The 26,969-nt window shown below is 43.4% G+C and overlaps 1 protein-coding gene across 1 annotated transcript in view; it reads left to right on the forward strand.

Annotated features, from left to right (window-relative positions):
- RAF1 (Raf-1 proto-oncogene, serine/threonine kinase) overlaps positions 1–26,969 on the forward strand; it is a 74,241-nt gene that overhangs the window by 40,610 nt on the left and 6,662 nt on the right. The window contains exons 2-10 of the mRNA XM_068982807.1: positions 2,491–2,723; positions 12,315–12,427; positions 14,324–14,426; positions 14,727–14,884; positions 16,950–17,048; positions 19,080–19,233; positions 22,218–22,245; positions 22,354–22,481; positions 22,830–22,947. Coding sequence (XP_068838908.1) covers positions 2,517–2,723; positions 12,315–12,427; positions 14,324–14,426; positions 14,727–14,884; positions 16,950–17,048; positions 19,080–19,233; positions 22,218–22,245; positions 22,354–22,481; positions 22,830–22,947 — 1,108 coding nt within the window. The 5' untranslated portion in view covers positions 2,491–2,516. The remainder of the gene's footprint in view (positions 1–2,490; positions 2,724–12,314; positions 12,428–14,323; positions 14,427–14,726; positions 14,885–16,949; positions 17,049–19,079; positions 19,234–22,217; positions 22,246–22,353; positions 22,482–22,829; positions 22,948–26,969) is intronic.

The raw sequence follows: 26,969 nt of genomic DNA on the forward strand, positions 1-26,969 counted from the left end.
AGTGTCTCTAAATGATATTTTAAGTAAAGCCCTTAATGATCTGAAAAGGACAGCTTGGCTGTTTGTGGAGGTTTTGGCTTTCCAGGTGAAGGGGACAGAATGTTCAAAAGCACTGAGATGCGAAGCTTGGATGGGAGTTTAGCTTTTGTTCTGAGTCTTAAACAGGGGAGGGAAATGACGAGTTGCATTTTTAAGATTAATCTGGCTGCTCTGTATCTGTCGATTATATGAGCTACACCTTTTCAGGCTACTGAGATGCTCAGATAAGTCTTCCTCTTTAGTTGGGAAAAACGGTCTAGGGAAAAGAAGCTGTAGATGCCCCTAAAAAGTGACCTCATGGTAATAGAATTAGGAATGTGTTGGAGCTTGGGTGGTGTCAGAAAGAAATGGGAGGCAATGCGTCATGGTTCTGCCCCTCGAAGGCTGTAGGATCTTGTCCTGCCCTTCCCCCTTACACAAATAAAATAAGCTTTTCATGTAGTAGTAAAATATAAAAAGCAAAAAGTAGATATATATAGAGTAAAAATTTCCTAACCATCCTGCTGAAATAATTATTGGCACATTGTTTATTACTCTAGATTTTATCACCTTTAAAAGAAAGATTTTAGATTTTTCTCCTTTCTAGATTAGTATGAAAGAGGTTCAGACTACATTTTTCATTTTGTCTTGGGTAGCTTTTTCTGTCTCTGCACATACAGAGCAACTTAGTCACATGGGAATTAGCATGATTTGTGTAGTTCTCTGTTGTTAAGTATTTGGTCTTTTCCCCAGTATTGAAGATGCTTATACATATATCTTTTGTTTTGGCTGTGCCGTGGGATCTTAGTTCCCCGACCAGGGATTGAACCCACGTCCCCTGCACTGGCGGTGCAGAGTCTTACCCACAGGAGCATCAGGGAAGGCCTTGCCTTCTACTTCTGTAGGATAAATTCCGAGAGCAATATTGAATTACCAAGTTAGTCTTTAAGAACATTTCAAATTTTTAGTAGTATTTTGTTTTTAACCATATTCTCCTCTAAAAAGTTGTGTCGAGACTTTGTGTGAGAGTGATGCCAGATAGTGATCCTGTCTCTAAACTTCTCTAGTTTCCTCAGCTGTCAGCTCAGAATAGTTAGTATCTATCGTCCCTTCTGGATTCAGGCATGTGAGGTGAGAAAGAGCTTACTGCATAGTGGGTGTGCAGACAGAAGCTTCTGGTACAGAGCAAGACGTTTGGATTAAATGATCTTTAATTCTGGGCCATTTTAGCTCTGACTAAATGATTTCAAGTGTCAGGGTTACGTATGACAAGGTAAGGACTCTGGAATCAGATAGAGCTGCCCAGTTCTGAATCCTGTCTCTGCCAGGTAGAGTGAAGTGGATGTCATTTCCACCTAGAGTATCCCCTAAGGATCAGGGTGGATAATAGGAATGGGGTGTGTGCAGCATATGCTCATTCTCATGATAGATAGTAGGCATCTAGTAAGGTAACTACTGCTGACAGTGGTGATAATAAGATAAAACAACTTTCTGAAGGAGGAAGGCTTGAGAAGGATGGGTTCCCTGTCGACCTCACTGTTCTGTAAAGGTGGAAGCACCTCTCACTTCTGCCAAGATCGATTGCCTTCAGGCTGGTATGGCTGTGGACCCCCTGTCACTTCTGCATGGTTGCTGACTCCCAGTCGGTGCCAGGGCATTGCACATCCTCACTGCAGAGTATCTCTGACTTACTCTCATTGTGTGACTGTCTGTGGACTTTAACTGCGGTTTTCTTGTTGCCCTATTAAGACATTTGATTGTTTTTTGTTACTATCTCTGTTTGCATCTGTTTGTAAGCTTTGTTTCTGCACTAAAACTGAATGTTATGTTGTAAAGTTCATGTACTTTAAATACAAACAGATATAGAGTCTGGTTATTTTACCTATCAACCTGGATGTTCTTGGGCAAGTAGCATGGTTTTCTTCTGCCTCATTTGTTTAAAAATTAAAGCATGGTTGGAGGAAGGTATTTAAAATCTTTCTGGGTCCTTATTATAGATTAAATGAGATAATTTACATATAAAGTGTCTAACATACATCTTACAAAAACTAATTTCTTTTTCTTCTTCAAAGGCAGAAAATGATGGCTTACACTTTTTTTTTTGTATTTCTCATAGTACTAATGTGTTACTAATATTCAAAGGTAGCTGTTTGTGCTTAATATACAATAACAAAAGAAAAAGTGGAATTGAAAAAGCATTAGACTAGACCTAGCTATGTTCCGCGTTGACTTTTACCTGGTTGTATAACCCTTGATGAGTCTTTTGATCTCTAGGCCCCATCTGGTTCATTTTTGGTTGTCTGTGAAATATTCTATGGAAATACACTATAATAGAAGTTTTCTGAATAATATATTTAAACAGAATATGTCACCTACAAAAAAAACCCAATAGTACTGTTTTCATAGTTACTCTGTATATTGTATTGTTGAGCTAATTAGTTTTACTCAAGAATTATTATATTTTTTCACTAGGTTGAAGTGCTGCGTAAGCTGCATCAATGGAGCACATACAGGGCGCCTGGAAGACGATCAGCAACGGTTTCGGATTCAAAGACACGGTGTTTGACGGCGCCAGCTGCATCTCCCCTACAATAGTTCAGCAGTTTGGCTATCAGCGTCGGGCGTCAGATGATGGCAAGCTTACAGACCCTTCTAAGACAAGCAACACTATCCGTGTGTTTTTGCCAAACAAGCAAAGAACAGTGGTACGTGAACATTCCTCTCCGAAAATGCAGCTGTCCATCACCTGTGAAATCATTACAGATCCTGTTTGCCCATCTCATAGATAGCAGAGATCTTCACTGTCACTTAGAGGCTTTATGTTTCAATGTTAGTTTAGTGTTTTGTAGTTGCACTTTTTTTTTTCAGTTGAGATGTTGTTGATTTACACTGTCGTGTTAGTTTCAGGCACGCGGCACAGTGACTCCAGCATGTACATGTGCTTCAGACAACTTTCTGCTGTGGGCCATTACACGATGTTGACTGGTTCTGCATGTCGTACAGGAGATCCTTGTTTCTAATCTATTTAATGTATCGTAGTTTGTTTCTGTTAATTCCACACTCCTGACTTACGCCACCTTTCTTTCCCCTCTCCTTGGTAATAAGCTTGGTTTCTATATCTGTGGTCTGTTTTGATTTTGTATGTAGATTCGTCTGTTTTTAGATTACACATTTAAACGATAATTACATAATATCTGTTTTCTCTTTCGGACTGACTTCACTTAGCATGGCAGTGGTTCATTCTTCCTTATGGCTGAGTGATACACTGGTGGGCACTGGGGTCGTTTCCATGTCTTGGGTATTGTAAATAGTGCTGTGAACACTGGGGTGCATGTATGGTTTTGAGTTAGAGTTTTTGTCTTTTTTGGATATATGCCCAGGAGTGGGGTTGCTGGATCGTATAGTAACTGGTTTTTGTTTTGTAAGGAACCTCTATACTGTTTCTCATCGGGTGTGTACAAATGTTCATTCCCACCAACAGTGTAAGAGGGTTCTACTTAGAGTCTTTGTTAATTGACTTTCTAGTTGTTGATTTTATTGCTTTATATTCTCTTCACACCCCCTTGCTTTTTCCTTTCTAGCTCTTGGCCTTCCTTCGACTTAGCCTTGCTTAGAAGGTCTTTTCTGACAATTCACCTAAACAAATTTAGTACATTTTAAAGAAAATATTTACTGAAATATAGTTGATTAACAATATTGTGTTTCAGGTATATAACAGTGAATCATTTATACATACACATAGATCCAGTTTTTTTAATACTCTTTTCCCACAGGCCATTGTCGAGTATTGAGTAGAGTTCCCTGTGGTCGCTGTAGGTCCTTACTAGTTATCAGTTTTGTATATAGTAGTGTAGATAGGTCAGTCCCGGTCTCCCAGTTTATTCCTCCCCCTCCCTACCCTCTGGTAAGCACAGATTTGTGTTTATAGGTAACTTTCTGTTTTGTGGATAAGCCCATGGTACCCTGTTTTTAGGTTCCATGTGAAAGTGATATCATGCTGTTTGTGTTTGTCTCTCTCTGTCTTCACTCAGTCTGACAGTCTCTGGGTCCATCCATGCTGCTGCAGATGGCAGGGCTCCGCTCTTCTGTGTGGCTGAGTGACATTCCGCTGTATATATAGGAGCCCCATCTGCATCCATTCCTCTGTTGGTGGACATTTAGGGTCCTTCCACACCCTGGTTACTCTAAGTAGTGCTGCAGGGACTATTGGGGTGTCCGTATCTTTAGAATTATAATTTTCTCTAGATATGTCCAGGAGTGGGCTTGCTGAATCATAATGGTAGTTCTGGTTGTAGTTTTTTAAGGAACTTCCATTCTCTTCTTCTCAGTGGCTGTATCAATTTATGTTCCCCCCAGCAGTGTAGGAGGGTTCCCTTTTCTCCACACCCTCTGTGGCATTTATTATTTGTATTAGATTTTTTTGATAATGGCCATTCTGATTGGTGTCAGGTGAATGTAGTACATTCTTAATGGGGATGTATTTCAAAGGGTTCTCTAAGAAATCCCCTTAGACATTTCAGGCTCATTACAAACTTTGTTCAGTGTATTAAAGCAAATTGTTCATTTAAATTTTTTGATATTATAGTCAAGTATATAGAAGAAAATAAAATTACCTGGAAAAAATTATTTTAGTACATTTCCTAGGTTCTGGGGCAAAGCTGGAGGTAGCCTGGAAACCAAACTTTTTTTCCAAGGCCCTGGACTAGCCAGTTATTCTTGTGTAGCTTCTGACACAAAATCTCAACTTTTTTAAGAAATTACTGCTTAAAAGCTTCTTCCTTTTCTGGGGGAGGCGGGGGGAACACCACCTGGTTGAAACCCAAAAGTGAAGCTGTGCTAATTGTGGTGGGTGTGTGGCTATCAAACACCGATAAGGTGCGAGAAAACCTTTGTTCAGAACATCCAGGCGTCGTCCCTTCCCACCCTCTGTTCTTTGTGTGAAATCGGGGCCTTGTGTTTATTCTGTGTTCCAAGGTTGGGAAGTGCAGTCCAGAGTTTTCTTTCTAACAGTTCCACTCTCTTCACTAAAATTTCCTTTTACTTTTGTGAAACCTAGAGAGCCTCCCAGTTACAGTGTTGTACATTAAGGTACATTTTTAAACTGAAGGCAAAACTCAAAGGCATTTAAAGTTTGAGTAAATTTATTTTTGTTCTCTTTCCTGGAAATGAAACTTTAATGACTGGCAAAATAAATAATAATAATCTCCTTATTTCAGGAGTAATCTTTTGTTTGCAAAGTGAGTTTTCTCATTAATTTTCTGACCTTAAGAAAGTGGAAAGTGTGAGTGTGCCGCGGAGCTGAGACCCTCTGGTGCTGCTTCTGGGTGTTGCTGCCCCGTCTTTTCCACCCCTGTGTACCCGTTTGCCTGCAGACTGGGAACCTTAGTTTTGCGCAATAGTTTAAGTGTTTAGGCCTTTAAGACAACAAGGCCCAAATTTAAATCCTTGTATTGCCTTTTATAAGCTGTATCATGGCAAGTTACATAATATTTTGAGCCTCTCTTCCTGACCTTCATGAAATGAGGCTGATGCTAGCTACAGTGACTAGTTTCACAAGGAAAATGGTAGTTATGATAGTTTCTGGAGGAGGAAATGGCAACCTACTCCAGTGTTCTTGCCTGGAGAATCCCAGGGACAGAGAAGCCTGGTGGGCTGCTGTCTGTGGGGTTGCACAGAGTTGGACACGACTGCAGCAACTCAGCAGCAGGAGGATGGTTTCTGAGAGTTTCCTACATCAGTGTGTCCTCGGTAGCCTTCAGCTGAGCGCAGCTGGGGGCTGGGACCACCGATTTGAAACGCATGACACCTACAGCAGCTTTTGAGAAGGTTCTATCAAAGAAAGTTAGATTCTCTTGTTTCTTTGTCCTGAGGCGGACTGTGTGCTTCTGATACAAACACTCACACGTGAGAGAGCCAGGACCTGTGTTGCACACTGTGCGGCAGTACTCTGAAAACTGAACGTGATCTCGGTGATATTTAATCTTCATTAGAAGCCAGAGCTCCAAGAGCGAGACTGTTCTTTAAATATCCTCTAATCCAGTGGGGTTCCCAAACGTGGCTGGTATGAGTACCCAGCTCCAGGGGTACCTTGAAGGAGGAAGGCGTCACGTGCTGGCCGGCTTGGCCAGTCAGCTGTTTGTAGTCCTCCCCAGGTTGCTTCACCGCTGGAGCCCAGAATGACTGTCATAATCACTTAGGGGGCTCCAGAGATGAGTCAGACCGTAACTGATCACAGCATGTACCCATGGGGAGTCCAGAGAGAAGAGTGACAGAGAGCATGTATGTCTGATAAGGAATTTTTAGAATAATTAGTAGTTGCTTGGTTTTTGAGTTTTTCTTGTCATTTGTTTTGTAAACATGTGTCTTTGACTTGCTGCTGCTGCTTTTTATTAGATGAGTGATTGGATCAGAGCTCAGGCTCTTTAATTACCATTGGAATCATGTCAGAAGCAGCTTAAGCTACAGATTGCTGAGCTTCATTCAGGATGAACTGAATCAGATGAGTGTGTTAGAGGGGGCAGGCTGGGAAAAGACATTTTCCCAGGCTCCTCGGATGACTCTAATACCAGCCACGTTTGGGAACCCCGCTGGATTAGAGGATATTTAAAGAACCGTCTCGCTCTTGGAGCTCTGGCTTCTAATGAAGATTAAATATCACAGAGATCACTTTTCAGTTTTCAAAGTACTGCTGCACAGTGTGTGACCCAGGTCCTGGCTCTCTTACTGTTGAGTGTTTATTACTTTTCATTGTCTTCATTCTTGGTGCCGTCACAGTTCAGATCAGTCTCTTTCCCTTTACTGAGTTGTTTTGTTTCTGAAAAGCTGGAAGTCGGTGGGATATTTCTAAGGGTATCACTGCTTCAAGAAACCTTAAAAATAAACTTGTTGTGAAACATTGAAGATGGACAGTTGAAAATATTCTAAACCTTTAAAATAAAAAATCACTTACCTCTCTCTGGAAAGGGGCTGGATTGGCCACTGTCAGCTGTCACATTTTCAGCAGAAGGACTCCACTGTGGGCAGTTTGCAAGCACCGCAAATCTCATTCTGCTCACCCTGCTGCCCATCCTGAGTCTAGTTGCCTTACTTTTGATTACGTCTATTGGCTTTTAAAACACTGTATAGGACTCTTACTGAAATGCTTAAAATCTTGGTTGAAATGTTTATCTAGCTGCTGATATTAGCATGCTGGGTGCTCACACTTTCTGTTAGGCTCTGAAGTGCCTACTGAGCTCCTGAGGACTGGGTACATGGGGGTGTGAAGGGGTCTATACTGCTGAGACTACTGGATGGGTATGCACACGTGTTCAAACCAGCAGTGCTGTTTGCCCTGACAGCGGGGCAGAGACTGTATTTCCTCTGCATCCTGCTTGCCCGCCTCTACTGTGCAGTGTACGTGAGATGGCTTTTTGGTTAGGAAGATGAACCATTTTGTTGAAAATAAGTTAAAATACAAATTTTTAATACAAAGAACTCATGTCATAGATTGCATTGGTTAATTTTTGTTTCTGGTGGATATTTATATTTGCATGAATATTTCATTGACTCAAACAACTTCAGTCAATTCAGTTCAGTCGCTCAGTGGTGTCCGACTCTGTGACCCCATGAACTGTAGCATGCCAGGCCTCCCTGTCCATCACCAGCTCCCGGAGTTTACCCAAACTCATGTCCATTGACTTGGTGATGCCATCCAACCATCTCATCCTCTGTCGTCCCCTTCTCCTCCTGCCCCCAATCCCTCCCAGCATTACGGTCTTTTCAAATGAGTCAGCTCTTTGCATGAGGTGGCCAAAGTATTGGAGTTTCAGCTTCAACATCAGTCCTTCCAGTGAACACCCAGGACTGATCTCCTTCAGAATGGACTAGTTGGATCTCCTTGCAGTCTAAGGGACTCTCAAGAGTCTTCTCCAACACCACAGTTCAAAAGCATCAGTTCTCCTGTGCTCAGCTTTCTTTATAGTCCAACTCTCACATCCATACATGACTACTGGAAAAACCATAGCCTTGACTAGACAGACCTTTGTTGACAAAGTAATGTCTCTGCTTTTTAATATGCTGTCTAGGTTGTTCATAACTTTCCTTCCAAGGAGTAAGCATCTTTTAATTTCATGGCTGCAATCACCATCTGTAGTGATTTTGGAGCCCTATGGTTTTTCCAGTGGTCATGTATGGATGTAAGAGTTCGACTGTGAAGAAAGCTGAGTGCCGAAGAATTGATGCTTTTGAACTGTGGTGTTGGAGAAGACTCTTGAGAGTCCCTTGGACTGCAGGGAGATCCAACCAGTCCATTCTGAAGGAGATCGGCCCTGGGATTTCTTTGGAGGGAATGATGCTGAAGCTGAAACTCCAGTACTTTGGCCACCTCATGAGAAGAGTTGACTCATTGGAGAAGACTCTGATGCTAGGAGGGATTGGGGGCAGGAGGAGAAGGGGACGACAGAGGATGAGATGGCTGGATGGCATCACTGACTCGATAGACGTGAGTCTGAGTGAACTCTGGGAGTTGGTGATGGACAGGGAGGCCTGGCGTGCTGCGATTCATGGGGTCGCAAAGAGTTGGCCACGACTGAGTGACTGAACTGAACTGAAAATAAAGTCAGCCACTGTTTCCACTGTATCCCCATCTATTTGCCATAAAGTGAAGGGACTGGATGCCATGATCTTTGTTTTCTGAATGTTGAGCTTTAAGCCAGCTTTTTCACTCTCCTCTTTCACTTTCATCAAGAGGCTCTTTAGTTCTTCTTTACTTTCTGCCATAAGGGTGGTGTCATCTGCATATCTGAGGTTATTGATATTTCTCCCGGCAATCTTGATTCCAGCTTGTGCTTCCTCCAGCCCAGTGTTTCTCATGATGTGCTCTGCATATAAGTTAAATAAGCAGGGTGAAAATATACAGCCTTGACATACCCCTTTTCCTGTTTGGAACCAGTCTGTTGTTCCATGTCCAGTTCTAACTGTTGCTTCCTGACCTGCATACAGGTAGAAAGGGAAAGTTGATCATTTTCTCTCTCCCAACTACTGTCTCTTGGGGCTTCCCTGGTGGTTCAGTGTTAAAGAATCTGCTTGCCAATGTAGGAGACGTGGGTTTGATTTCTGGGACGGGAAGATCCTCTGGAGAAGGAAATGGCTACCCACTCCAGTATTCTTGCCTTGGAAATCCCATGTAGCCTGGTGGGCTACGGTCCATAGAGTCAAAAAGAGTCAGACACATCTTAGTGACTAAACAACAAGAAACCACTTCTCTTAGGGAAAAGAGCTATTTTTTCACATGCAGATGACATATATAAACATATATTGGTTCCCCACCCTTTAAGTAATCTTCTTGGCATTCTTCAGTTGCTAAGTCATGTGTGACTCTTTGCAGCTCCATGGACTACAGTACGCCAGGCTCCCCTGTGCTTCATTATATCCCGGAGCTTGCTCAGTCTTACGTCCATTGAGTTGGAGATGTTATCTAAACATCTCATCCTCTGTCACCCCCTTCTTCTTTTGCCTTCAGTCTTTCCCAGCATCAGGGTCTTTTCCAGTGAGGTGGCTCTGTGCATCAGATGGCCAGAGTACTGGAGCGTCAGTCTTTCCACTGAGTACTGGGAGTGGGTTTCCTTTAGAATTGATTGGTTCGATCTCCTTGCAGCCAAGGGACCCTCAAGAGTCTTCTCCAGCACCACAATTCAAACGTGTCAATTCTTCGGCGCTCAGCCTTCTTTATGGTCCAGCTCTCATACCTATATGACTACTGGTAAAACCATAGCTTTGACTATTCAGACCAATAGGCAAAGTGATGTCTCAGCTTTTTAATGTGCTGTCTAGGTTTGTCATAGCTTTCCCTCCAAGGAGCAAGCATCTTTCAATGTCATGGCTCCAGTCACTGTCTGCAGTGATTTTGGAGCCCAAGAAAATAAAATCTACCGCTGTTTCCACCTTTTCCCCTTGTATTAGCAATGAAGTGATGAGACCGGATGCCATGATCTTTGTTTTTTGAATGTTGAGTTTCAGACCACCTTTTTCACTCTCCTCTTTCATCCTCATCAAGAGACTCAAGTTCCTCTTCACTTTCTGCCATTAGTGTGGTATCATCTACTTATCTGAGGTTATTGATATTTCTCCTGGCACTCTTGATTCCAGCTTGTGATTCATTCAGCCCAGCATTTCACATGATGTACTCTGCATGTAAGTTAAATAAGCAGGATGACAATATACAGGCTTGATGTACTCCTTTCCCAATTTGAAACCAGTCTATCGTTCCATGTCCGGTTCTAACTGTTGCTTCTTGACCTGCATATAGTTTTTGCAGGAGACAGGTAAAGTGGTCTGGTATTCCCATCTCTTTAAGAACTTTCCATAGTTCGTTGTGATCCACCCAAAGGCTTTCACATAGCTAGTGAAGCATACAGTTAATTGGACTTCCCTGGTGGCTCAGACGGTAAAGTGTCTGCCTACAATGCGGGAGACCTGGGTTCAGTCTCTGGGTTGGGAAGATCTCCTGGAGAAGGAAATGGCAACCCACTCCAGTATTCTTGCCTGGAAAATCCCATGGATGGAGGAGCCTGGTAGGCAACCCACTCCAGTATTCTTGCCTGGAAAATCCCATGGATGGAGGAGCCTGGTAGGCTACAGTTAATGGGGTCGGAAAGAGTCAGACACGACTGAGTGACTTCACTCAGTGAAGCAGAAGTAGCCGTTGTCCTGGGATTCCTGTGCTTTCTCTGTAATCCATCGAATGTTGTCAGTTTGATCTCTGGTTCCTCTGCCTTTACTGAACTCAGCTTGTACATCTGAAAGTTCTTGGTTCATGTATTGGTGAAGCCTAACGTGAAGAATTTTGAGCATAACTTTGCTAGCATGTGAAATGAGTGCAGTTGTATGGTAGTTTGAACATTCTTGAACATTGCCCTTCTTTGGTATTGGAATGAAAACTGACCTTTTCTAGATGAAGACTGACCTTTTCCAGTCCTGTAGCCACTGCTAAGTTTTCCAAATTTGCTGGCATATTGAGTGCAGCACTTTAACAGCATCATGTTTTGGATTTTATGTATTTATTTTAAAAATGTGTTTATTTCTTAGTTCCCTGATCAGGGATCCAACCTATGGCCGTTATGGTGGAAGTGGAGAGTCCCGAGGTGGAGAGTGCTAACCACTGGACCACTGGAGAAGTCCTCCTTTTAGGATTTTAAATAGCTCAGCTGGAATTCCACCACCTCCACTAGCCTTATTTGTAGTCGTGCTTTCCAAGGCTCACTTCACTTTACATTCCAGGATATCTGGCTTTAGGCGAGTGACCAGACCATCAGGATTATCTGGGTCATTAAGACCTTTTTTTTTAAAATAGTTCTGCGTATTCTTGTCACTTGATCTTGTCTTCTTCTGTCAGGTCCTTACCCATTCTGCCCTTTATCCTGCCAGTCCTTTCGTGAAATGCTCCCTTGATATCTCCAGTTTTCTTGAAGAGATTTCTAATCTTTTCCAGTTCTCTTGGTTTCCTCTGTTTCTTTGCATTGTTCACATAAGGCCTTTTTATCTCTCTTTGTTCTCTGAAACTCTGCATTCAGTTGAGTATATCTTTCCCTTTCTCTTCTGCATCTCTTCATTTCTCAGCTATTTGTAAAGCTTCCTCAGACAGCCACTTAGCCTTCTTGTGTTTCTTTTTCTTTGGGATGGTTTTGGTCACTGCCTCGTGTACAGTGTTACAAACTTCTGTCCATAGGTTTTCAGGCACTCTGTCAGATCTAATCTTTTGAATCTAATACTACTCTTTGTGTTATTCTGAAAAATATTTTCCTCCAATTGAGATGGGGGGACCTGTCCCCCTTCTGACAGGTCATTGGAAGTAGTATAGTCACAGCACAGCGTGACACGTGCTGATGTTCAGTGCTTTATTCCAGCTCTCGCCTGTTGCTGGGCATCCTGGTTGTTTCCCCTGTGTATGTATTTGCCGTTATATTTGGCTCTTGAACAACTTGAGGGTTATGGGTGCCCTCCCTGTGTGCAGTTGCAAATTCAAATATAATTTATAGTCAGCCCCTGGGTATGTTGCTATGTATTTCCTGTTCCGTAGCCTTTGGATCAAACAACCACGACTCATGTAGTACTGTAGTATTTATTACTGCAGAAAGGCCACGTGTAAATGGACGTATGCAGTTTAGAGCCGTGTTGTTCAAGGGTCAGCTGTCCGAGCAGCGCTCTTCTACATTTTCTCCGTACACCTTTATGGACCGATGCCTTTATTCTATGCTTACTTTCCAAGGAGTATGCTTGCACAGCCTGTGTTTGTTCTAATGGTGGTCCTTCGTTTGTAGGTCAACGTGCGGAATGGAATGAGCTTGCATGACTGCCTTATGAAAGCTCTCAAGGTGAGGGGCCTGCAACCAGAGTGCTGTGCAGTGTTCAGACTTCTCCACGAACACAAGGGGTAAGAGCTTGGAAGTCAGCCAGGTCTTCCTTCACACTAGTAAGGATCTCCTAGCTTCAGATCATAACTCTTTTCCATTAAACAAAAACAAGTACTTGCTTCCTATTGAATAGTGAATATTTGAATATCTTATTTATAAAGAGACAGCTTAGAAAAGTAAGATACCAAGAACTTGAAAATTTTGCTTAAATATCACATTGGAAAATAAAATACATGTTAGGTGTTGGATACTGTTTCCACAGAAGGAAGCAGTAATGTCAGATGGTATGTTTTTTGAGAGCAAGGCTTTTGTGTTTGCTGTAAGGCAGTTAACAGAATGGGGACTCAGAAAGTCTTTGCCTTATTTATAGTTAAAGAATGTTGTCTGTAAGAGAGAAACTTTTACAATTCACTCATTTTTATTCAGTTCTACTAAATCCCAGCAGTTTGACAGACACAGGGGTAAAAGATGCAGGAGAATTTGCCTCAGGGATTATCCGTATAACATGCTATTTCTAATGATGGTGGAAAGATAGAGACATCACCTCATAGTCGAGGAGTAATAATAATAAACACCCTGAGGCATCAGAGCTGTCTGTGACCATTGGTTACCTGTTATCTTCCCCCCAGAAATCTGGGGTGATACCTTAACTTTCCGTTCTTTTTTCGCTTGCATGTTTTATTTTTCAAGGTACTCCCTAGTTTGAGAGAGGAGCCTAGGGAATGAGTCTGCTCAGAAGGGTGAGCATAAAGTCTTCTGTTGATGATGCTCCTTTCAGCTTCAGAGGCTTTTTGCTGAAGTGCAAATCTTTGAAGCAGATGCCAGCTCTGTCTGGTACAATTGTGGGTTGGTCCCCAAGCTCGTACATAGAGCTCCTTAGAGACTGGGGCGCTGAGATGGTGGGGGGTTTGGTGCTTGAGCCCCCTGGGTCTCCAGGCGCGTTTGTTTGGAGCCATCCTCAGTTCTCCCTTGGGTGGAGAGCACCTGAGGGCTGATCAGAAAACAGCACAACCCTCACCTTCGCCACTAGGGCGAACTGGGGTCAGGATGGGTTTCCTGTACCCTGTCCGGGGAACCGTACTAAGGAGTGGATTATCTCCTGTTCGACAGTCAGAGAGATGGCTCTGAGGGCTTCTTGTGGGTGAAGGGAGAGGCTTGCGTGGTGCCATGGACGCGGTGTCCTCTTCCTGTCCCGGGCCGCCTTCCTTCAGGAGGTGGGCCGATGGACTGCGTAGGACACGGGAAAGGAGCTGGGTGTTCATTTCCACTGACATGTACCTGCTTGTATGTCTCATGTAGGCACAGAAAGAATAGTTTCAGAGTAAATATTAAGACACTTAATGTCTTTCCTCAGTTTTATATTTATAGACGATAAACAGTTCTACAGAGTTAAGCCCATTATTAATAGAAGAAGTGCATTTTATTTGTGATTCCTTTCTACCTGTTTATTTTTAAGAGTGAAATAGGCTAGTGAAGATTAAATTTTGCTACTCTCACAATATTTTTAACCCGTTTTACAGGATTTTTATAGGATTCTAATGTTTAAAGATGTCTCCAGTTTATTGCAGATTTTCTTTGTTATGAGATTGTTTTATTGCATTGTTTAAAGAAAACTTTATTCTAAGAGTACCTATTTGGAGTCTGACTGACCTAGATTCCAAATAGGCCCTTAAACTCTGTGTAGCCTTGAGCCAAGTCACCTTCTTAGAGCCCCAGTTCTCTTATTTTTAAGATGGAGGTAAGAATGCCTGCTTTATGGATTTGTTGTATGAATTAAATGTTAGTGTTGTATGGGGCTTTAAGTTTTATGTTTATGTAGCATGAGCTAAATGGTATTTATTGTTTATTGGTATTCAGCTCTTTTACCTTGTTTAAATAGTTCCCTTTTGTGTTATGGTTTTAAAAATCCTCTTTAGTAAAAAAGCACGGTTAGATTGGAATACTGATGCTGCCTCATTGATCGGAGAGGAACTTCAAGTGGATTTCCTGGATCATGTTCCCCTCACAACACACAACTTTGTAAGTGGCGGATCTCTTCTCTCTTTGTGGTATGTTGGGTGCTTTGGCTGGCACAGTAGGAATTTCTCAGAGATAATAAGCATGTATGTTGTTGGATTGTTTAAAGCTATGCTATTATTGTTTACAGTAAAGCAGTTTAGGTTTCACTAGATCACAGATGTACCTCAGTTTCTGTGTATGAATTTTATTACAAATGTTGGAAGTGTGATTCTCCATTGTAATAAAACCTCGTGGGGGCCGAGGAGGAAATTATTTTGTCTTTTATTCAGCATAATTTACTCACCTGTGTTCTTGTTGCAGGCTCGGAAAACCTTCCTGAAGCTTGCCTTCTGTGACATCTGTCAGAAGTTCTTGCTAAATGGATTTAGATGTCAGACTTGTGGCTACAAGTTTCACGAGCATTGTAGCACCAAAGTACCCACTATGTGTGTGGACTGGAGTAATATCAGACAGCTCTTGTAAGGCATTGTTCTTTTTTTCAAAGAATATAAGGGGATAGGGAGGTATAAACCCCCTTGGGGGATGCATCTTGTATATTTGACTGACAGGTCTGGGTTTTAGACTTTCTAAGTGAATTATCATGATCTGGAAATGATCTCCTTTAGAAATCTGACAGTTCTGAAATTAGTTAAGGTTTAGTTTGGCTTGTATACAACTTTCTAAAATGAGCTGGGAGGATTGTCAACTAGAGATTGATATACTGTGATTCTGTAAGATAAAGAGCACGGTGACATGGACAGCCCCCAGGGTTACTGGGTTGCTAGGAGACACTCTTCTGTATTGTATTAAATAATGCTGAAGAGACCTCTTCTTCAGAGAGGGAGTAGTTGGTACGGTTGGTGCTGTTTTCTTCACCTCAAACTAGGGAAAACATTAGTCTTCAAATGATTTTACAGTAAACCTTAAACACATATATCTCTGACGACAAGCCAGTTACTCAAATATATTCCATATAGACAAACTGTCTTTTTTAGTAAGGTTTAAAGAAGTACTCCAGAGCCTCTCTTAAAACCTGTGGACAGGGATAGGAAACGTCGGAGTTGCACTTCACCCCTTTCTGAGGGCACCAGGAAAATGAGGGGCCTGTCACCATTAAGCCACCGTGGGGGCATCTGTTTTGCTTTCGTGGCAGTCACATGTAGCTTTTGCAGAGAGAACTTTGTAAGTGGCCCAGACTTTGGAGTCCAGCAGACACTGGTCAGAATCTCACTGTTGCATTAACTAACTGTTATTACTTCTGAGCTTTGGCTCACTCATCTGTAAAAGGGGGCATTCCCCTGGCTGCAGCGTTCTTGTGAGCCTTATGAGAGAGAACGCATGAGCTTTCTAGTCACTGAGTGCTCATCTCATGGAGGGAAGATGCCCAATTGGTGTGAATATCACTTTTTTCTATGTATGACTTTTGGTGCTAATCTGTCCTCTCATACTTCAGTCTTACCATTTGTGCATTTCTGAGACAGAATGTTTCCAGAAAAGCTATATGATTTAGGTTACAAAGTGCCCTACTATATATAGATTTTAAAAAAAAAACCCGTTATTTTGATGTAGTTGGGCATTAGGCCAGTATTTCCTAGAACTGCACGCTAGAGACTCTGTTCATTGGCAGGTCAAGATTGTTCACGTTCTGTAGTCATTAGGCCAGTCACTTAGGTTGGTAGTCCATTGGTGGACTCCCCAGGTGGCTCAGTGGTAAAGAATCCATCTGCGATGCAGGAGACCTGGGTTTGATCCCTGGAGAAGGGAATGGCTACCCACTCCAGTATTGCCTGGAGAATTCCATGGATAGAGGAGCCTGGCGGGCCACAGTCTGTAGGGTTGCAAAGAGTTGGACGTGACTTGAGCTACTTAAACAACTTACTCTGCTGCTGCTGCTAAGTCGCTTCAGTCATGTCCGACTCTGTGTGACCCCATAGACAGCAGCCCACCAGGCTCCCCCGTCCCTGGGATTCTCCAGGCAAGAACACTGGAGTGGGCTGCCATTTCCTTCTCCAATGCATGAAAGTGAAAAGTGAAAGTGAAGTCGCTCAGTCGTGCCCTACCCTTAGCGACCCCACGGACTGCAGCCTACGAGGCTCCTCCATCCACAGGAGTTTCCAGGCAAGAGCACTGGAGTGGGGTGCCATTTCCTTCTCTGATGAATGTGGTTGGCTCTCATCATAACCGACATGCCCATCCACGTCCCCTCCAAACTGCCCACAGTAGAAAGGAAAAGACTGAAACCCAGAGAGAGAAAGTGACTGCCGCTCTGAGGGGCTCCTGAGTCTCCTACCTGGCTTCAACTCTGAGGCCTCATTGTTGATCAGGGGCTGCCGAGCTGCTGTGTCTGAATCCTCTTCCCCTCTGGGATCCTGTGGCCCAGCGGACGTGAGCAACAAGAAATAGCTGGCCAGCAACTTACTCTGGGTAGCCTAAAATGGTCCAGGAAAGTGTGACTAGGAGAAGCTGAATTTGGAAGGCCAAGCAGGCTGACTGTAAAATCACTATCACAAGTCTGTAAACCAGCCTTTCTCTGATTTCATTTAGATTGTTCCCAAATTCCACTGTTGGTGATGGCGGGGTCCCAGCACTGCCTTCTTTGACGATGCGTCGGATGCGAGAGTCTGTTTCCCGGATACCTCCTGGGTACTTTGCACCTACTGCTTTTATGGGAAGTTGTACTGGGGCAGATAGAATTGAAAGTGTGAACACAGAGGACAGGAGTTCCCTTGGGTTCCCTTCTCTTTCCATGTAAACTGTGCAGCTTCTGTGGAACTCAGCATTGGTGTTAAAGCAAAATGTAGAACTTTCCTTTTGTAGTCCTTTAGTTCTTAAATTCTGGAAAGTGAATACAATTAATTCTGGTATTGTGGCGTGTTCGTTATATCTCATTTGTGTGTTTTGTTTTTGTATTTTTTACTGAAATGTAATTGCTTTACAGTGTTGTGTTACTTTCTCCTCTGCAGTGAAGTAAATCAGCTGTATGTATACAGGTGTCCCCTCCCTCTCCCACCCCAGCCCTCTAGGCTGTCATTTCACTGAGCTGAGCTCCCCGCACGGTACAGCAGCGGCCCTCTGGCTATCTGTTTTACACACGGTAGTGGATACATGTCAGTCCGAATCTCCCAGTTCATCACAGCCTCCCCTTCCCTCACTGTGTCTGCAAATCTTTTCTCTACGTCTGTGTCTCTAGGGCTGCCCTGCAGATAGATTCTTTGGAGCCGTGATTCCAGATTCCACATATATGCATCAATAGTTGACATTTGTTTTTCTCTTTCTGACTTACTCTGTATGACAGACTCAAGATCCGTCCACATCTCTACAGATGATCCGGTTTTTTCCATTTTCTGGCTGACTGAGATTCTCTTGTCTACACGTACCACATCTCCTCTCTCCATTCACTACATTTCAAAGACTTTGAGATTTGCCTTTGTCAGTATGCAGTGAGCCTCAAGGGAAGGGTCCCAAAATGATATACAGTGATTCAATAAAAGTAAAACCCTCGACTTTGAAATACTTATTATGGCCTTGCATTGCTAAAACCATGATGTTTAATAAACTGCTATCTTGAAAAAATCTAATTAGATTTTTAATATGAAAAATCCATTTTAATGTGCCTGTAAGTTTGCACATAATCTGTCTTTACTCTGTTTTCCAACTTTAAAATCAGAGTTTTGTTGAGTTCACATGCCTCACTAAGTTTTACACATGAATTTGGAACCTAAAATAATTCTACATCTTTGCCCCAAATATCTGACTTTAATTTATATGTAGTCATATAATATTTAATGGCCTTTGTAAAACTAACATAGAAATTATTCAGGGCAGCATATCTTAGAATAAGGAATTTGTATTGAAATGATACTTGGATGTATTAGTGTATGACCTTATTTTTCTTGATAATTTGAAAAGCATGTCTTTCTGAAAAACTGTACTTGCTTCTGAATATTTAGATAGAAAAAGCCAGGCCTCTGAGGCCATTCATGTTGAATTGCCTGGAAAGGCAATTTTTCAAGGCCATGAAATAATTTCTCTTGAAAAACTCTTTCATCCCTTGAATTCATGCATGGTGCTAACCTTGTCTGAACAAAACTCAGAGTAATCTTTTGAGCAAATGACAGTGTTACGCTGAATGCATGGGTAAAAGAAGCCAGTGATAAATGTCAGAGGTATGCAGATCTGAAAATCAAAGTCATTGTAAGTGATTTTGTGAGCTGTTTATGGGGAGAGGATGCCCATGAGTAAAGTGCTACTTGTGTGCAGACACACTGGGCAGGTCTAAGATGGTTAGAAATCTTCCTTCAGGTTTTCTCATTTAGTCTCGAAATGAACCTGGGAAAGTTCAGCTAGCTTAATTGTAGAGGGTAGTGTTGAGATGGTCTAAAATTTTGGAGTATTCTGTAGACGTGATTTATTGAAGTATCATTTCTTTTTACATGAATTCTGAGCACATATGTTATTTCCTTTTTAAAAATTTGCATGCAGAGGCACCTCAACAGAAGAAAAATTGTAAGTGGTGCATATTTAGATTGACAAAAGAAAGGAATACCTTTGTCGAAGGTCATAGTTTAAGTAGGGTTTGCCCCGAGTATGTTAATGAAGTAAGTAGTTGAAAGATTTTTCCATTCCAGAGGCCTGAGTGTCAACCGTGGACTTTTGTTTCTCCTTGTTGCCTAGTTCCCAGCACAGATACTCCACACCCCACGCTTTCACATTCAGCACCTCCAGCCCCTCCTCTGAAGGCTCCCTCTCCCAGAGGCAGAGGTCGACGTCCACCCCAAACGTGCACATGGTCAGCGCTGCTCTGCCCGTGGACAGCAGGATGATCGAGGTAACGGCCCGCGGGTGGAGGCAGGAGTCAGCCGTCGGGTGGGTTGACAGTTGTGTCCGAGAGGTTTGGGTTTCTAACCTGGTAAGGAATGTTGCAGCAGTTTCTGAGGCCCTTGGACTTTCTGAATTTTTTATTCACTATATCCTCAGACTAGCTTAATAATCCTGTTGGTATATCATTCAAATGGAGAACTGAAATTTCCTGAAGAGATGTTAACATTTGAGCTCATTGTTTCCAGGTTAGATATGAAGAGAATTTCAGCGAACTGGTGGATAAGTTAGAATAGAGCCCTGTTGTTTTGGAGGGGGAGTGGGGAAAAGGAAACAGCAGTGATGGAGGGCTGTGAACTCTCTGAAAGACTTGTGTTTTATTTAGAAATAAAAGGGTGGAGGCCTAAGATTTTAATAAGCAAGTGTTTAGGGATGTATGAAAGTGCCCAAAGCTAGTGTTTTCAAACTGCTGCTTTTTCTTTGCCTTGCGTTATGGTATGTTCTATTTGTTTGGTTTGCTTTCTGGTTCATCTTTATTAACAACTGAATACACTTAAAATACTTCCTTTGTTCTTTATTCTTCTTATTTCTCATTGCTTTGGACTAGAATAACAGCCTGAATGCTTCTCCCAGGGCGTGGTCCAGACGATTTTGTGTGAGGGGAAGAGTAGGTATTCTTCTTCATGCCTTTGCTTTCTTGTAAACTAACAGGATTTCTTAGACTGTCACACAGTAGACTATCAAAAATGAGGCAATCACTGCATTTTATATTTCTCATCAGACTTGCTCTCATGTTTTCTTTTTTGGCAGCAGCATATTTAGGAGTTTAAAAAAATACCAGTTTCTCAGGTGGGATTTTGAGTCTAAGGGTATTAAAAATTGTTCTTTAAAAATAATTTTCAGCCGGAGACTAATGCTAGTTTATTCACTTCATGTTGGACACCGTCAGGATCCTGTTACGTTTTGTTTAGAAACACAGTGTGTCAGCTTGGTTGGTACACCCTGGAAACCCTGTGATAAGAGGTTTCTTAGAATCAGACAGCTGTGCCCTGTCTGCCTCCTGAATTGGTCCTTGAAAAACCTCAGGGCCACCTGTGCCCTCAGACCCAGCTCACCATGCTCAGACCTCAAGTCATTCCTAACAGACTTGTGCTTTGAATGTGGGGTCTAAACTGGTCACTTAGGGGCTCTTCGGTCATGACACGATTATTGTGAGGTTGTGTGTATGCAGACTATGAATCTTATTATTTTATTGTGATGAGCCAGTTTATACCAGTAATATAGCCAGTAGTATACCAGTTTTCTTCTGATATATAATCTGTTCTTGTATAAACACTGTATTATGGTTGGAGAGAACAGTAAATGTGAAAATTCTTGAATTGTAGGATAACTGGCACATCTGTTGTGCTTAATCCTGTCTGTACTTCAGAAGCAGAGCAAAATTTTGACTCCTGTGTTTTAAAAATTTGATTCAGCATTTTTAAAGTACACTTTCTTGCTTTGTATACACCATCTTAGTTCTCTTTAATATTTAGATTTCAAGATGACAGGTCAATCCAGCTGTAGAAATTAGCACAGAAAAAACAGGGAAGAAAATTACTGTGGCATTAAGAAAAAAATCCTAATGCACGGGGTATATAATTCTGGTCAATAAAAATACATTGTGCCATGCTTTGACTGAAAACAATAGAGTAGTTGAATAATAAAACTACAGCTGGTAAATATCTACTGAAATTCAGGTTTTTTTTGGATAAAGGATTGTCCACCTGGCAGTCATCTTGTCATTCTTAAAAGCATGCAGATTCCTAGATTTCCCACCTTTTCTCCCAGACATTCTTAGATCAATTCTGCTGGTGGAGGGGCTTGGGAATCTGTGTTCTTACATACCTCTCCAGGTAATTTTGAAGACTGACCAATTTGGGGAACCCTGGAACCAAGCTTTATTGGTAAACTCTGAAGATGGGGCTGCCAACGTTGGGGGGCTTGGCCTGTGATTTCTCTCATCTCTTGTAAAGATACCACAGAGTGCAAGCATTTTGATAATAATTCTGTGAAAAAAGTATCTGTGGTTACACAAGGAAAACAGAGTAGGACTTGCAAGAAAAATATCCTTTTCAAGGATATGGGGATGAAGTGGTTTCATACTGTTGTTATTTATGTACTCCAAGTGAGCTTTTTATAAAATGAGGATTTAGGCCTCATGGGAGAGCCCTGTGATTTAAACTGTTCCAACTGAACAGTTTCTAATAAATTCTAAAGGTAACCTTTGCCCTCTCACCTGAGTAGGATGTGGCTCATTTCCGAGCGCACCCACAGGGTCTGAGGAACACTTTGTGATGAGTGCGCTCCTGGCTGAGGTCCTTGGGTGGTATTTTTAGTTCCGTTTCTTCCACCTGCTGGTTGTGTGGCCCTTGCCACACCCCTTTGCCTGTTTCCATAAGTTTTCTTATATGTAAAAAGTAGGTTTCAGACTAGGGGATTTATGGTTCTCCCAGCTTTCCATGATTTTAGGCTTGGATAAAGTATGTAGTCATGGTGCTTACCCTTCGCAAGTCTAACTCCTAGGGGAGTAAGAGTGAACTGGGCACTGAATCCCTTGCTAAAAAATATTATTATTCTCTTTTTTTGAGCTTCAGTGGAGCAAGATCCCCAACCATTGGAAATCTCTCACCTTGATAGTGGCTCTGTTAGCCTCCCTTTAAAGAGTGCCAGTCTGCTGTGTGCATTGCTTTCTTCAGAGAAATAAGAATGTCATGTCCATCGTGTATGAGAAACTAGCGTCAGTCCTCCTAGTATGTGATAACAGTCCTGGAGATACTGGCCACAGACATTTGATGAATTGAATCGAAGAAACGTTAGTGTATGAAATTAGACCTTTTGTGATGTAGAGATTTTATAATCTCTTTTGCTCTTGTAAATCCTTATCCTCCCTCTCCCTCCCCTAGAGAACATCTTTTCTAGGGCAGAAATTGACACTTTCCTTTTCTGTTTCAGGATGCAATTCGAAGTCACAGTGAATCAGGTACTTGCTTAAGTCATTTAGCAGATGGTAATGGGCTCTTTCTCTTTATGCTGTTGTGTATTCTGTTGGCTTATCCGTGAGTGGATCCTGTTTGTCTTGTCTATTAAGGCTCCCCTTCAGCCTTGTCCAGCAGCCCCAATAATCTGAGCCCGACAGGCTGGTCACAGCCCAAAACCCCTGCGCCTGCGCAGAGAGAGCGGGCGCCAGGCTCCAGCACCCAGGAGAAGAACAAAATTGTGAGTGTGCCCACAGCACCCCCTGCATGTCCGGGTTCAGCAAGAGAAGCCTAGTCAGAAATGGGGATGCCGTTAATTTTAGGGCTGGGAAGGGCTAATTAAGCGAACATGTGACACGTGTCAGTGCTGTTTTTCGCATGCTTGCACCAGAAAACTTGCTGGTTTGTTGCAAGGCAGGGCACAACTAAAATCGTATTTTCTCAAATGACAAAAACTAGACTTATAGTTAATAGGTATTTTTGAAAGATCTGGGAATGGATGGAGTTGGGTTGATCCTTTCTTTGACACCCTCATGAAACAGAGTTTTAACCATTCATGGAACATATTAATGATCTGTGCTTGCTTTAGAGGCCTCGTGGACAGAGAGATTCGAGCTATTACTGGGAGATAGAAGCCAGTGAAGTGATGCTGTCCACTCGGATTGGATCAGGCTCCTTCGGGACTGTTTATAAGGGCAAGTGGCATGGTAAGTTTGGTACCCCCCCTGCCCCCGCCAACTACCAGGGTGAAGTCCTGTTTCAATCCAGAGAGGGCCAGGCGGGCTCACAGCAGCACTGTCCAAGGTTACCTATTCTATCTCAGTGACATTGCACACTGTTCTTTGTAAGACTCAACAATCTATAATTGGTACAAAAAAGTTTTCAGGATAACTTGAAATCGGTGAACAAGGGTTGAACACTATAGTCAAATGTCACAGTCTCTTCTTTCTTATAAATTGACTAGATAGTGTGAACCTGGGAGGGACATGCTTTGAAGCTCCTTAAATGTGTTTAAGAGTCTGTTAGGCTCATGCATTCCAGCAAGTTAAAGCTGGCAAGGCCCTTAGAGATTTTACATGCAGAAAAGCAAGGTCTCAAGAAGGGGAACTGGCACACCCATGGTCAGACAGTCAGCACAGTAAAGCCTGGAGCCTCCTAAGGCAGAATTTCTTTGCTCTGCCCTGGAATTGGTTGTGGGAACCTCTGTCAGACAGGAATGCACAGACTGTATTCTTGAATCTGTATGGAGTTGATGTTCTTATTTGAATGGAAATACTTCGTCACTTGGAAGAAACTTTCTATTTTAAGGTCTGTAGCCACAGCTTCTTTATTTTGGCAACACGCTTAACATTTCTCTGTCAGGTTTTTATTGCCTCTGCCTTTAGAATGTCAGCAGAGAAGAGTATTTTCTTGAAAATGCTACATGTTCCCCAAAAGACATCTCTCCTAAATTCAGATTTTAATAAAACAAAAAGGCAAGCAAGCAGACCACCAAAAGCCCCACAAAACCACACACAGAATCTAGAGTGCCTGCATTTCTACTTTGGATGCCACCGTGTTTATCTTTACACATAAGTGGACAAAGGCTGAGAGAAGTCATGAGCATAAAATGTGTTGGAGCATTAAGATTCAACTTGTTAACAACTGAGAAACACTGGCAGCATTGCGAGTAGCGTATTCATTAACCTATGGGTTTTCCTCTTATAACTAACCATCTGAGAAGTCTCTGGTTCTTTGTAAGAACTGAGAAAGGACTGAATGTTTGTAAATTACATGAAGGGGGATTCAGGTCACCAAGAAATTATGCTATTGCTGAATATTTTGTAAATAGATGTCATAAATGTCTTGGTGATCCCTTAGAAAAGAAAAACACAATTTTGTGAGATAGAGTGCTTATATTTGAGACAGCAAGCCTGTAAGTAATTGCAGGAAGTGGAGCAGAAAATACTTCTTTTAATGCTTCCATTAGGAGCATTTTATCATTTTTATACATTTTAAAGCCTCTGCCAAAAGCCAGTTACATGCAGTTTAAATGTTGCCCAAATTTAAACCTCCTCCGATTGAGCACTTTTATTGGGGATTCATGTTTTTAGAGCATTAGATTTGCCACAGTACTCCCTTTGAGATTGTAGATTTTCTCTTAGTTGTGAGCTTGTAGATTACTGTAAGGAGGTATATTGCGCTAGTGTTACTTCCATAAAGACAACCGTTAGAATGTGGATAACATCTAATGCTTTTAATTCTAATTTTTCTGAGTTAAGAGTCTCAAAAGTCAGAGGAGTGAGGAGCTGTGGACTTTTAGGTCAGCCTCTCAGAAAGTAAGCTGTGGTCTGCAAATGAAGATGAAGGAGGAGAGGGTCAAGGAAACCATGATTTCAAGAGTGAATGTTTTATGCTATGCTTGCTTCCTTTTTGCCTCCCCCCCATGCTTTTCTGATTCCTATATATATAATATAATGTTTTATTCGATTCCTTAAAAATTAGAGCTGTTTTGGTGATTTTTAAATGCTTTTTATTTTTCCCAGCTGCAGAACAAAAATAAAAAAACAGAAAAGGTCTTAAAGCAGCCAAGGTGGAGGCCTCAGATCCGTGAACGGAGCCTATTGACTTCACATACAGAAGAGACTCTTCGGGCCCGAGAGCCGAGTCTCCTTTTGAGTGTGAATTTGGCGTCTCCTAATTGCAAAAATGCATTAAAAACGATAAAGACAGCAGCTGAAGCTCTCAGACTGTTAGCAGGGTCAGTCTCTCAGGGCGAGAAGAGGTAGCAGATCCCCAGACCGAGGACACTCAGGGGCCCCATGTGAGGTCTGCAGCTGGTGGAGCCATGCGTGGGGCCCCCAGCCCCACCTCAGTCTGAGGCTCATGTTGACTGAGTCAGTATGAAGAGGAGGAATGGGGTTCAGTCTGTTTCTGTTCTAGAAAGCAGGGTTGTATACAGTAAGTTTTAGGCAATCCCAGATGATTAAAACAGGGAAGGTAATTGAAGTATAAAAAGGTAAAAAAAAAAAAAAAAAAAAACAACCCACTTGAGATTCATCAGTGATGGCAGCTCTTTCTTCTTCAGTGGTGGATGAATCATACCAGCTCAGTGTCTTATTGAAACTGTGATAACCAGTGGCAATGTATCTTAGAGCTTGTACCACGTTTGCCTCTGACATTACTGTGGAGGGAAAGTGAGACGTTCTTGGTTTAGTAGCGCCCACGTCACATGGTCACTCAACAGTGGCGCTGAGCCTGCTGCACGAAGCGCTGAGAGGGCGACGCTGAGTGGTCCTGACGCGCTGGGCCCTGCGGGCCATCTCAGTGCCCGCTGTTCCCTGTCAGAGGCTGTGCCCGCTTCCAGCTCCAGAGCTTCAGACAGACAGCTTTTCAGTTCATGACTTGGCTTGCTGACCGGTGCCTCTTAGAATCCACTCATTTCTTCAGCCAGTGTTTCCTGAGCATTCTTCTAATACCAAGCATTTCTCTTAGGGCTAGGACTGAAGCCCTGAGCAAAATGGATACAAATTCTTTCTCTTACGGAGTTAATATTCTGGTGGGGATAATAACCAAGGAAAGCCCAGCAGATGGTGTGTGCTGAGCGCTCAGGAGGAACTTGGAAGAAGGCGGGTGAGGAGTGGCAGGCCTGGCTCCCGGCATTTAGTCGATGGGTCAGTGGGGAGTCCGTGAGGGAAGCAGCAGAGGTGGAGTGGGCCGCACCCCGGGCCTGTCTCAGGGACCCCAGGAGCTCTGAGGGGCTGCTGGGGAGGCGTGAGGGAGAGGCTGGGGCAGTGGGGTCAGGCTGTGGCCTGTGAGGGCCCGGAGAGACCCTGGTCTCACTGGGTGCAGTGGGCATCCCGGACTCTGCCCGGCCTTCAGGAGGCTGCCCAGCCTTGGCCTGAAGACCAGTGACGGGAGCTTCTGAGTGACCTGAAAACTCAGCCTCGCTCTGGGCGGTTCCCACCAGCAGAGAGCCTTTCTGTATGGGAGTTGAAATCGGTTTTCCTGTCTTGTTTGGCCATTGTTCTCAGCAAACTGGATCCCTGTGATGGCCTCGTTGGGGGTGCTGTGACCCAGACTGTAGTCTTAACGCACAGTCCGCTGGCAGAACTGCTAACCTGAGCTGGCGGGCCTCTGGGTCCCGTCTCCCCATCAGTGACGGGCACGACCTGGGGAGTAGGGTTTGGACTTAAGAGAGAGTGATGGTGGAACAGAGAACAGATGACTGTTTAACAGGAGTCCGTCTTGTTCCCAGCTCCAGAAAGTAGAGGCTAGAGGGGGAGGGTGCCAGCTGAGCTCAGGTCAGGGGGCGTTGCTGGGGCAGCTGTGGCTGCTGCTGCCCTCTCTGCAGTTGCCGTGCTGATCAGTCCACAGCGGGACTGCGTGTGCCCGTGTACCCGGGACTACCTGTGCCCATGTGCCCGGAGGAGAGCCGTGAGGGGGCAGGGCGTGCAGGACGTGCCCGACCAGGCTCAACGCGGGGAGTGGTTCCCCCGAGGGGCGGCCAGCCTTGCCCGGCTCTCTCCCGCATCCTCCCCAGCCTGGCCCTTTGCGTCCCGCCCCGGCCGACCCTGGCCCCGGCCGTGCCTCTCGGCTGACTGCCACGTTGAGCCGGTTCACCTTCACGGGGTTCTGGCCTCTGTCCCTTCCAGCCCTCCGTCAGCTCTGCCTGCGCCGAGCTGGGCCTGCTGCAGGCTCCCCCAGCCCCCTTCTGGCCTGCAGGCGTCGCAGCACACGCTAGCGTTTC

Source organism: Capricornis sumatraensis, chromosome 10 (genome assembly GCF_032405125.1).
Source record: "Capricornis sumatraensis isolate serow.1 chromosome 10, serow.2, whole genome shotgun sequence".
In the NCBI taxonomy this organism is placed as follows: domain Eukaryota; kingdom Metazoa; phylum Chordata; class Mammalia; order Artiodactyla; family Bovidae; genus Capricornis; species Capricornis sumatraensis.